The 12,723-nt window shown below is 32.6% G+C and overlaps 1 protein-coding gene across 1 annotated transcript; it reads left to right on the forward strand.

The window, feature by feature from the left end:
• LOC116345786 (protein twist) lies at positions 1–7,822 on the forward strand. Its single transcript, XM_031775468.1, has 3 exons — positions 1–289; positions 1,948–3,145; positions 6,878–7,822. The coding sequence occupies exons 1-3, from the start codon at positions 196–198 to the stop codon at positions 7,032–7,034; spliced, it is 1,449 nt and encodes a 482-aa protein (XP_031631328.1). The 5' UTR covers positions 1–195; the 3' UTR covers positions 7,035–7,822.
• The last annotated feature ends 4,901 nt before the right edge of the window (positions 7,823–12,723 follow it).

Genomic DNA, 12,723 nt, shown 5'->3' on the forward strand with positions numbered 1-12,723 from the left:
ACGAGAGTGATGCTCGTCTCCTGCGAAATGCTTATTTGTGCGTAGTGCTAAATTGATATGAATTTATGTGAGACGACTCTTTTGTGATTCCTTTGTTATTTGCTTACTAGGAAAAAACATTGAAACATTGATCAAAACAAAAAAAAATCATTTGTGAAAGTGTAAAAACGGAAAATTATTTTGAAAAAATTCATTATGTCAACCACCACAATAGTTCGAGCGTGTTCTCCCAAATTAATTTTGGATATAAGCAATCACAATATCATTCAAAACGGAAACAACATTCTAGGTATTTTGTATGCAAATGAATTATAAAAGTTATAAATTGAAGGACAACACTCAAATACTAGGGGATCGGATCTCGATCAGAACATAGTGATATTCGATATTTTGTGAATTCTATGCAAAATAATTTGTAAGCGATGGGCCAGTAAAGTTGCGATTTAAAAAAACAATTTGCAATGAACGTGAGAGAATTCGCAAAATTTCTATGTTTTGTATGTATCAAATTGTGATAACTTTTTGCGAATAGATTACGAATTATACGCGAATTGCTTGAATTATTTTACTAAAATGACGACTTTATTCTACAATTAATAAATTTTGTCCATTCGCGAATAGATAATATCTCTTAGCTCAAATAATAGAATAAATTCACATAATGCACAAGCTACCATTAACATTTTTCTGAATTTTCAACCAAAATCGTCACTGGATATTTTATATAAAGAAAAGGGGAAAAAGTCAGGGGCTCGAAACTCGAAAAAAACATCAAATAAACACAGTTTTGTATGAATTTGGTATATGGCCACAAATATTAAAAATATTCGTGATTATCGTAGTTTTTTGTAATTATACAGCAGCAATTTGAAACGCATACAACACAAAATAAAATTGATAATCATGTTATTATTGTATAAAATCAATTTTCAGGCTAAAAATTTATATTTCTTTGACAAAAAAAAAATGTGGGTGAAGAACTTCAAAAGTGGTGTGTAACCCTTGTGGAAATATTTCGACTTCATAGTCGACTATAAATTGACTAATTTGGGACAAAAATGGCTGATATTTCAGCCAGTTAAAGTTAATGTAAGTGACTATATGCGTCTTCATGTAACTTGAGTTGAGAAATGTCGATTGTGATCATAGTTAACTACGGAACATAACCGACTATATTCGATTTCAATCATCTATTGGTAATTTTAACCGAATAAAAGTGATTAAAATTGACTTAATTTATAGTCAGTCAGTCATTTTTTTTTCCACAAGGGAATTAATATTCTTATAGTAAGCCTGTGTGATTTTACAAATGACGTTCCACTAAATGACATTTGCATTTGTACCATTTGCAGCCATTTTGCGTATTTACGATAATCACGAATATTCATGAATATTCACAGAAAGTGAAGTTATTGTTCACTACTTAAAATTCTAGAGGGGAGACACAAACTATTAAACCATGATTCCAACACTAGACCCACTTTTCCACTAATCCGTCATTTCATTGTCAAATATAATGTCACATTTTGCCAAATTCAATGCTTTAATGAAATTCTGTACTATTGACTACAAAAACATTGAATCTAACGAATTTTTGCTATTCCATACATGAGATTAGTGAATCCGTGTGAATCCAGCTACTGAATTGTCTGTTCCATTTCAATTTTTCGATTTGTTACACTAAAAGTCTAATCCTATTTCACGTGTCTACCTCCTAGTCAAAATGTATCAATATTCGGAAATATGGAAGATTTTTGAACCAAAATCGTCACTGGATATTTTATATAAAGAAAAGGAGAAAAAACATATTTTCATTTCATTTTTGATAAGATAAATGAACATTTTCACAAAACAATTCGCTTCCTCTTTTTTTCGTTCAATTTCCTATTTCGTCTAATTCCGTTTTTTTTTTAAATTAATAATCGTTTTTCCAATTAAATCCAATAGGTCATAATGAAATTGAAAATCATTCGTATCATTCGCACAATTTGTATCACAGTCATCACAATCAAACGATCAATCAACAAGCATTGCAGCATCAATCATCGTCTCAGCTACTGCAACAGTCACATTTTACAAAAGAGCATCTTCTATTAAAACTGAATACACAAAATTATACGAATAATAGTCATAACGATTTTGGTTTGCAATCGATAAAAATTGAGCAGCCCGATTATGATATAAATTATCGATCGCCAGCTTCAAGTTGCGGCCGTAGTGTAGTCACACCGACCGATTCACAATCAGATGAAACTCAATCGTTAAATACAGTGCCCATTCCAAATGCATTATGCAATTTTGATTCACAGCTCACCATTCATCCGCCACGAACGTTGATCGAAGTTAAAACGGCAACGGCAAAACCAAAAGCCAAAGAATACGGTCTTTACTATACAATGTCTGAGTTGCCATCCGATTTGGCCAATCTCAATGGCAATTCAATCAACAATAACACCATTATGTACACATCCGATGACTATTCCATGGGCGGCATTCAAACAAATCCAAATATGTATTACGGCAATTGTAACGGACAACAACAACAACAACAACAACAACATCATCATCAGCAGCAGCAACAGCCGCAATACAATCATCAACATTTGTCACCCGATTGCTCTGCACAAGTTGATATGCAAATGAGATCAAGTACAAATCCATTTTCCGATATTAATACAATGCCACAAATCAATTTGCTAAACAATAATAATAGCATCAACAACAATAATAATAATAATATTGAGGTGCACAATCAATTTGATGGAAAGAGCAAGGGCGGTAATACAAAGAAACGAAAAAATAATCGCTCAAAATTGAAAAATGATTGTCCAAATGCGAAAATTCCCAAAGAAAGTGATTCATTCACAGCGATAACAGCGATAGACGCACCAAAAACGCCCACATCGCCAAATGCGTCCAATCCAAATGCACTGGGCAAAATTCGCAAATACAAAGTGCGCAATCGAAAAAAACAAATGAAGGAAACATCATACGATGATTTGCAGTCGCAACGCGTTATGGCCAATGTACGAGAACGACAACGTACCCAAAGTTTGAACGAAGCATTTGCATCGTTGAGAAAAATCATTCCAACATTACCTAGTGATAAACTCAGTAAAATCCAAACACTCAAATTGGCATCCAGGTAAGAAAAATCACACCACAGCACATAATTTTTTTAAGCTGCTTTTATGACTCACACCTCCCCCGAAACCAAAATAAAAACACACACCTATATATTCCATTACATTGTCACACTTCTTCTTCTCTTTATCTCGATCTCTCTCTCTCTCTCTCGCATATACACTCTTTTCATTCACACATTGTGCTTTGGTGACTTCCCATTTGTTTCCAGCACAGTCAAACGATCACTTTTATGACTGCCGGATTTTCACGGTAATTTATTTCATAAATATGCTGTTTTGTCTCTTTGTTTATGATGTTATTATTGTTGTTCATGGGATTTTTCTCTTATGAGTAAAATTTTATTAGTTGGCGTCTATATCCCTGTCTTTGGTGCGGTAAATTCCCGCTGTAATAACAACAATAAAAGAAGCGTGCCGGATTTTCCCATGGTTTTTTTTTTCAGTTCATTGCATGAATGAAATTTACATACCTTTTGCCTGAAACGACTTTTCGGGACATTTTTAGCATGTTCCTTTTTAAAATACTTTCGGACAAGGCTTTGGAAAATCATAAAAGAATGCTCTTGCTGCTAGTTTTTTTTTTAATGAAGCGTATGCGAAACAATGGAACATTTTAAACGATGGGAACAGAACGAATAAACTGAATCCAAATGTTAATGTTGTAATAAATGTGATCATGGTGACGTAATGAGGTTACTCGTTGTTTTCTTTAGTAAGAGAGAAATAGAAAGAGAATGAGTCTTTTTTGCATAAATTTGATGGATCAGATGGATCTTTAAATTGAAATAATTTATATCTTGATCATTTATCGATTAGAGTGCATTTTGTAATTTAAGGTTTTATCCACTGAAACACTCATCGAGTGTAGTTTTTCGGGCCTATGGCGATTGGCACGATGAAAATTGACGTGCGTTGTGGAGGCTTTGGCATTGAATATGTCTTATAAATTATAAAAGGCATGAAATAAAGAAGAAATATCAGACACTCCATTATCAGCCACTTGACAATTGCAGATAAGTTGATCTTTCTTCGACTGCTCTTGAAAATTTCTTTCGCCGTGTTCAAAATCAAAAAATTAAATCCATACAAAAAATATGTTTTTCGGACCGAAACAAGGGAGAAACACAAAAAAACCAACAAAATGAAAGCCACTTAAGTTTTATATCATAATTCATTCAACACCCTTCCACTTCATCGCCACTTTCTCTCTGTGGGCCGAAAATTCTATTTTTTCTAATAAACACTCGAATGCAGTTTGCACTTTTGTTTTACATTTACTGTTATATGTTCAGTGGCATTTTCATTAGTTAAGTGTTTTCCGATGTTGTGTTTTTTTCCATCTTCTTCGAATAAAAAAAGAGATGTTTCATTTTTTCGCTTCTGGTTAAATTATATTTATGATAGTCTCGTGAGACATACATAGCCATGGATTTTTGGCTTATTTCGAAAAGAGACAGAGAAAAATAAAATGAACACCATCATCATAAATAAAATTAGTGAAATTTTTGTTGTTTTTTGGAAGCACTACCAGAAATGATGATCATGCATCATGATTGATTTTCAGTTTTTTTTTACTCTCGCACCAATTATGATTCAACCGATGAACAAAAATGTTGAACTCTATCCACGCACAACATTCGTTCACAGCTCACAAATTTTCTATTACGTTTGAACTAGAATTATCTTTTTGTCGCTTTTTTTTCCTTCTTTTCTTTTTCTTCGTATATCTCTCTTTCCCCCTCTTTCTTTTCATTTTTTTTTTGTGCGCGGAGCAAAATAAAAATGAACGAGGATGTTTGAAAAGTGTTAAGCATCAACCAATTTAAGGCTAGACGATTTATGTTGTTGTTTTCCATCGAATTTCACTTTATAATGAATTTGGCCACGTTTTTGAGATTTTTCCTTTTCAAAATTAAGCATTTGAATGTATTTCGAAGAGGATTTATTTTGGAAAATGAACTAAGAAAATTTCAACAGTTCTAAACGACTACTCTGAACTGAAACGACTTTTCTGAAGAAAAAGCAGTTCTTTACGAAAATTGTGCTTGAAAAATGTTTTTGAAGAGAAAAATCCGGAATTTCGTAAGAAAACGATTTGTCAATATCGATTTGTTAGCATTCAAACTTTGACGTCTTTTTTTAAAACGTTGAAACTACAATACAAACGGCTTTTAATGGTTAAAATGAACGATTTTGGAGAAAAGGAAGAAAAAATAGAGAATGCGAAAGAGTGTGAGGGAAATCTTAATCACCAATTCATTTCATTCAATCCTTTAAAGTTGTCCACCAATGCATTTTCGAATCAAAAACTTCGTTGAGTTGATTGAATTTGAAAAATATGCATCTAAAAAGTGTGCATCGTGATTTCGATTGATTTGACATGAGTTTTCTTAATTTGACATTTGAATCTGTTTCTGTCTCGATTTTGTAAGTTAAATAGAAATCATTATTATCGCAAAATCGATCGGTGAATGTGAATGTACATGTACAATGTATTGTGCCAGATTCAATTTGTGTGTGGAATAAATCGAAATGAATTCGCCTATTTGTAGGCGCTGCTGCATTTAACCCAATTAAATAATTTAATGAATGATTTCAATTTCAATTAGCGATCTGCAATCGGCGAGAATGTTCGTTTGTATTACATACACAATCAATTCGCCCAAGAGAGAATTCGAGATGTTATTTTTGCAGTAAAAAAAACCATACACTCACAAAAGAACAAAGCTCCGAAGTCTTTACACAAAAAGAAAAATAATACTATATATAAAAGAGTTCAGAAATAAAACGAAATTAAATGCTCAAATGGTTGTGAATAATGGGCGCCTTTCATTTTCGGCCGGAGTAAAATGGGCAAGAATTTGCAATGAGAGAGCGAGATTGGCGGCGGCGGTGGCGTTGCATCATAAAAATACATCAAGAACCATTGTTATATGATGGATAGACCCAAGATCAGCGTCGAAAGATTGACGGCCAATGAATGCAATCTAGTTCTGGCGTCGCGACAGAATTCATTTCAGACGTTAGAATTTTTTGTTGTTACTTTTTTTTGCGCAAAATTAAGAGAAATGAATCAAACAACGGCCGAAAGAAAACGAAAGAAATGTATATGATAAAACAAACAAACATTGAAATGTTATAAAAATTGCATGGCTGAAAATGAAGTCTCAAATGAATGGCTTTGTTTGAAAAATGTTTCGTCAAATTGATCTGTGGACCGGAACAACAACTCTGATAGATCTTTGTGTTAAGTCGATGAAGTTCTGACTGTTTTGGATAATAATGTACGTTACATTTCATTTGATGAGCATCTCTTTTGAAGTGTCACTCGTTTCAGAGCCCAAATACCAAGAAGTCATTTCGTACATTGCTTGGCATTCGTTTTATGGGCCAGTTTTCATTTTGCCGTCGTTAAATGTTCATTTATTGGACTGGAGATTTGCGACCGCACATTCGAAAGACAAAAATTGAACATCAAAAACCAAGAGTGAGAATGAGAGAGGGGGGAGAGATATGCACACTGATTTTTTATATTTTCCACTTCCATGAATTGAATTAGGTGCACATCAAAGAGATGCCATATATTCCTTTAAGCAATTATCATGACATTTTGTTTGTCACTTTGATACATATAATAAAATTGAAAAAAAAAAAATTAAAAAAATTAATCACACACAAACTTTGTTCTTCTATTCTTTTTTCTGCTGCGTTCAAAAAAAAAAACTTTGTAGCTACATAGATTTCCTGTACGAAGTGATAACCAGCAATGAAATTACGTTTTTAAAGTCAATGGAAAATGAGTCGTCGGCATGGCCATCACAGGAGGAGTTAAGCCGATGTTTCAGCGTATGGCGTATGGAGGGCGAATTGAATACCGGTAAAACATAAAATTCCGATGCACAATCAACTTAACTCAAACCAACATTTCACACATTCGCAAACAAAAACGGTAAAAAATATACATCAAAGTAAAATCGTGTTACTATATATCGAACAAAGAAACACGCACAAAAATAAATGTTTAGCGTCTATTATAGAGATTATATTCAGTATTAAAATATATGATATAGATAAAATGAGTACCATTTTTAAGATGAAATATACGATAATAATGTGAACAAAAATCCATTTTCAATGATATATACACAATGTACGATTAAAATGAGAATCATTTGAGAAATAAGAATTTGTTGTTGTTGTTAATGAAGCGATTTCAAGTGCGCGGTTTAAGTTTTCATGTAGATTAAGACAGTCAGTTAATCTTAACTTGAATCGAATAGTCATTAGTGATGCGTCAAAAGAAGAGAAATGGTGTTTTTTCCCCTCGGTTCGGAGCGATATAAGATGTGATGCAAACGAAATCATTCATATCGTTCTCATATTCTAGATTGGAATCAGATATATAACAGTTGATCTCAATCGAAAAATTGCGCGCATATTTAAATTGCTCGTCATCTCTCTCTCTCTCTATTTCAAAGCATTTGATCAGCACGAAAAAAAAACGAAATCCACTAACTAAAATTCATTCTTATTTTGCCTCCGAATTCACAACTCACAAACTTTTTGAGCCATTTTTTTTCTAATCCAAATGCGTTTTATCTCAAATGATATATTACAATTTTATAAAATGAACACAAACGCGCAACTCCAAACAATTCCAGAATATTTAGAATAATGTATACAGTGTTTAGGATCGTTTAGTTTGTATTTTAGTAACCAATATGATGACAAAGAAAATGTATGCTTTATTTTTTTGTATATAAATTAAATGAAATAGAAAGAATTACAGAAAACAAAAATTGTGTCTTACTACCTCGCATCGAGAGTCTATGCTGTCTCTGTCTTACCGAATCGGTTCTCTCATATGTATTAGTACTACTAATACATATGAGAGAATACTAATTTAGTAGCATCTTTCGCTTGTTTCTTTGTGATCTAGTATGATTAGTATATGCCATTACACTCAACACATTCAGATGAGCATTTTTGTGTGTATTTGAATTTGGTAATTTGAGACGGAAGAAACGTCCCATTCGACAGCAGATGAAAAAATATGTTATTAAAACCCATAACAAATCCATGTATCTCTCGGCAGATTCCTGAGCCAATTTTCGTTTATTTTGTGTCCTTTTCGCTCTTTTCTTCGCCTTCTCGTTTGGGCATATCGAAATTAAATTTAATGGGCCTCAAGAAAGTCAGTCTCACCCAACGAATTTTCTCTAATTAAAACATCCAATTTCGATATTACTTTTACAAAATCAATTACAGCAGTTACAATAACTCATTTTTGATTCCGTCCAAAAATTTACTATTCACTTTGTTTATTAAAATGCAATTTGGATGGGAAATGCAAGTGACGGGTGCTTATGGATTTTTTTACATTTATGGTGAAAAAAAAAACATGCAGGTAGTATTCACTATGACTTGCTTGAAAAAAATCATTTCTGAGGCAAACATGAGCAACGAACTTCATGGAAAATCTGTCAGAGTGGATAAGTAAAGGTAAGGAAATGAAAGATTTGCTACATTCTATTCCACCAATGATGAAAATGACTTAAGGAATCTAACCACCTTGGATAAATAAAGATAAGTATTTCGATGGTATCAAATAGGTAAGTGATCATTTCCGGAATATTAAAAAAGCTTAAAAACGAATTTAAAAAAAATCAAGTTCTTGATTCAAGATTTCTGGAATTATTCGAATCGAATTTTTAGTTAGTTTTGACGATCGAAAATGCCAAATTCACTTCTGCACAGCGCTATTAATCGAATATATAAGGACAATGTCGTTCAAAAAGGCGGTATGTATTTATTAATGTTATACCAGCTGATCTTATCCATTCATCTTGTAGTGAATGTGTTCAAATGTTCATGTATTTTTAAAATACAGCTTGTCTGAAATTAGGTTTTGCGATTCTATTTTCGATGTAGTTTGAATGTTAAATTGTGGTTCAAGTGCAATGAATTGAAAATAGTGTCGTTTTTTTCTGCACTTCAATATACACCAGCAATCATCTTTTTCATTTATATATATGTGTGTGTGGTTCGTTTGTCTACATCTTTTCCGCACATCTGTCTCATTTTGCAACTTGAAATGATTAAGTCTCAGCATTGAATGTGTCGTTGGCATAGGCAAAGCGAGGAGCATTGTCGTTAGTAGATTTTCTTGGCTTCGAATGAAAGGAAATAATGCGTTGGTCTCGTGCGTGCCCCGTCGCCTCTTGCTATTCGTTCATATATTCAGATAAGACGTTGTTGTTTAAAAAAAAAGAAGGAAACATCATTAAACGCGCGCTGCACTAAACGGTGTATGCAGCTTAATAATTATGGTGACATTTTTTACAGCTTGGGTAAAGATCTACTATACTCTATGGTGTTGATTTTCCTCACCGGGATTTACGTGGCGGAAATCAAAATTTATTTAACGTACATCAAAGTTTTAAATATGTATGAATGAATTTTTAATGGAAAATGAAATATAAACAAAAGAAAAGAAGTGAAATCACCATTTTTTTTATTATTTTATTGGAAATTTGGATATAATTTGATCATACAAATCGTGTTAACTCAAAAGCTGATCACCACAGTGCAAATTTGAAAATTGGTGACCAAAAAATTCATTCAAGTTCGGTCGGGATATTTAAACTTCAAGCAGAACAATCGGCACTGACTGGAATGAAACTTTGACTAAACATTTATTTATAAATGGTTTGTTTTGAATAGGTTGTTTTCAAATTTTAAAAATAAATTTTACCCGCAAATAATGAAGAATATTTATATATCGCTACAATGAATTAGATGTTGGTTTCGTATTATAAATGACCAGACAATTATTTTATATTGAATTTGAAGAATTACAAATAATACCTAATAGTAGAATGCACACGTGTAAAATATGAGTTGATTAAGCTTATGCATTATGTGCATCCATTTTTATTTTCACACGATATCACTTTTCAGTAAGTTGTTATGCTCCAATTACAATATTAACTGGTTTCCAATTAAAAATCGTGCTCATGTGGTGCCTTGTTTGTTATGTTTTACCTCTTTTTGAAGGGCAACATACAATTCCGCTTGATTATCAAATAATTCATTTATTTGAATTAAATCGATCAAATCACTTGAACTGGTTGTTAGTGGATTTGCTTCGTGTATATCACAGTTAAAATTCCTTTTTATTCCTATAAATGTCATCTTTGTCAATGTTTTATTTTTCATTCCATTAATTGCGATAATTATTCATGATCAAATTGTCAAAATTCTTTGCGTCAGCCGAGAAGCAATCTTTTTTTGGATGAATGCCTTATCTTGAGTCTTAATTTTCAAAACGTAAGAAAGATTTTCGCTCAAAATCATGAATTCCACCCTTTAAATTGTAAAAAAAATGTCATTCAATTTGACTTAACACCATATAAAAAAAATCATCAATTTCGCTCGACAAAATTTGGTTGTTACATCACATTATCACGCTTTAAAGATTAAAAAAGAGGTTCTAATCAATCTTCTGTTTCATTCTTGACTTCCAACAACTGCAACACCCAATTTATCACTTAATATTTTCAAATTTTACGTCAATCGACTTTCGAACGTTTTCATTCATTATTTTTGATATTTGTTTCACATTTCTTCATTTTTGTGCCATCATCCTATTTTGATCATTTTTAACTGGAAAGCGAGAAAAAAACGCAGACTCTTGCATAATTTCATAAAAAGATATACAAAAAAAACACACCAAATGGAGAGAAAAACCAAGAAGAAAACACTTGAAATGCAAAACGCAGAAACGCACACATACACGCAGATACAATTCTGTGTTGGTATATAAATGAAAATTTCAATTTCTCTGCATTTCGTTTGCATCCATTAAATGTTTCCGCTGAAGATGTAAAAGTAATAAAACTTGTGTTCCTCTGGTCTCTTTCCGAAGTCAATTGAAAACTGCAGTAAACGACGAATTAAAAAAAATAAAATGTGTGCAAATTGAAAATCAACTCGCGCACACATGGCAACAGTTGTTTCTTAATTATTTACCAAATCGAATCGCGGAACTAACAGCCGCATCAAACAGGGTGGCGACAGATACATTGCAAATAAAACCACAGTCAAAACATTTTACCAACTGCTATGTGTATGTTTAGATCGTGCACAATGCGACCGCCCGTTACTTGCTCCGATTTTAACTCTATGACAAAAATCGAACGGAAATCGTAAGCCATATAAATTGTTTTTATTGAGTGCATAGAATAAAAATCAAAATTGCAATCGATGTGTTGAGTTCGATGAACAATTAAAAATGTTTCTATGATCGTTATAAATTGGCACGACTCAATAAAACTAAAATGAAATTCGAACGATACGTGATAAAATCCAAATGAACTGCGAACGCCGTCGTGGTTTTTTACATTCGCCGCGAAAAAAATGAATCGTTCTCAATGGTATTTTTTGTTTGTTTGTCTTTAATTTGTCAGTGTTTTTCATAGACTTATTAGTCAAGTGATATCAAGAATTGGTGCTCATTTTTTGACGCTTTAGTTTGTTTCGTGTTAGACATTGGTCGGTTTGCAGCTGGGCTGTCATCGAACAACAAAATTTAATTACACACATTTATGTCATGCTTTTTTCTCATCTTCGTCGCATTTTTATGGTATGCCAAAAATCTATAATGACTGTCTCTCTCCAATAAAAAATATATATGAAAATGTCTTTCCACCGTCTTTTGTGTTTATATATCGGCGGAGTTTTTGTTATTTGACTGATAAATTCTTGGGTTCTTTTATTTTAATTCTCGTCTCTTTTTTTATGCATAATGATGCAAAAATAGGCGGACCATTTTATTCCGAGCGCACATTGTATTCTTGCCATTTTATAGCATTTCTCTTCACACACACACATACATACACAGTAAACACATGTATGTGCGCTCGATTTGTGTCACTGTGTTCAAGAGTACACTTGAACAATGAGCATTTTGAAGTACGACACAGACGAAAACCATATACATACGAGCATGGTACAGCAATAAATAATGTCGAAAAGTCAGAATGTGTGTCCAATTATCTGTTTCAATTTTAAATGGTTACGCGTTCACATACATTTACATTCATACTCTCTCTCTCTCATCTTTGTAGTCTTTCTTGCAATATACACTCAACCCATGGTGTATATGTATCGTATGCCACAAGATCGTAAGCAAAGTGACGTCGGGGGTGTGTTGTATGTCTAAACGTTTCTCGATTTCTCTCGTTTAAATCAATACAAAATCCGTTGAATAATAATTAACACGATATTAAACGTTGATTTTGTTGAAGGTAACATTTGTGATCGTTTCCCATTAATAAGAATTACCAAATTCAAAATGAATTAAAATAAAAACCATAACAAGTATACGCGCATAATGCTTATTCAATGGTCCTCAATTACTAAGAGATAACTTATGTACAGGCAATTTATTGCACCAGTTAAATGTGTGCTCTGAAAGGCATTGAATACAAAGCATATGTTTATTGCAAATAAGAAGCTTTTGAATACGAGTTATGATTTAAATGTTGTGTTACGTCAAGTATCATAGGTTCTCACT

Source organism: Contarinia nasturtii, unplaced genomic scaffold (genome assembly GCF_009176525.2).
Source record: "Contarinia nasturtii isolate CC-2019 unplaced genomic scaffold, AAFC_CNas_1.1 Cnas_scaffold_1371, whole genome shotgun sequence".
In the NCBI taxonomy this organism is placed as follows: Eukaryota; Metazoa; Arthropoda; class Insecta; order Diptera; family Cecidomyiidae; genus Contarinia; species Contarinia nasturtii.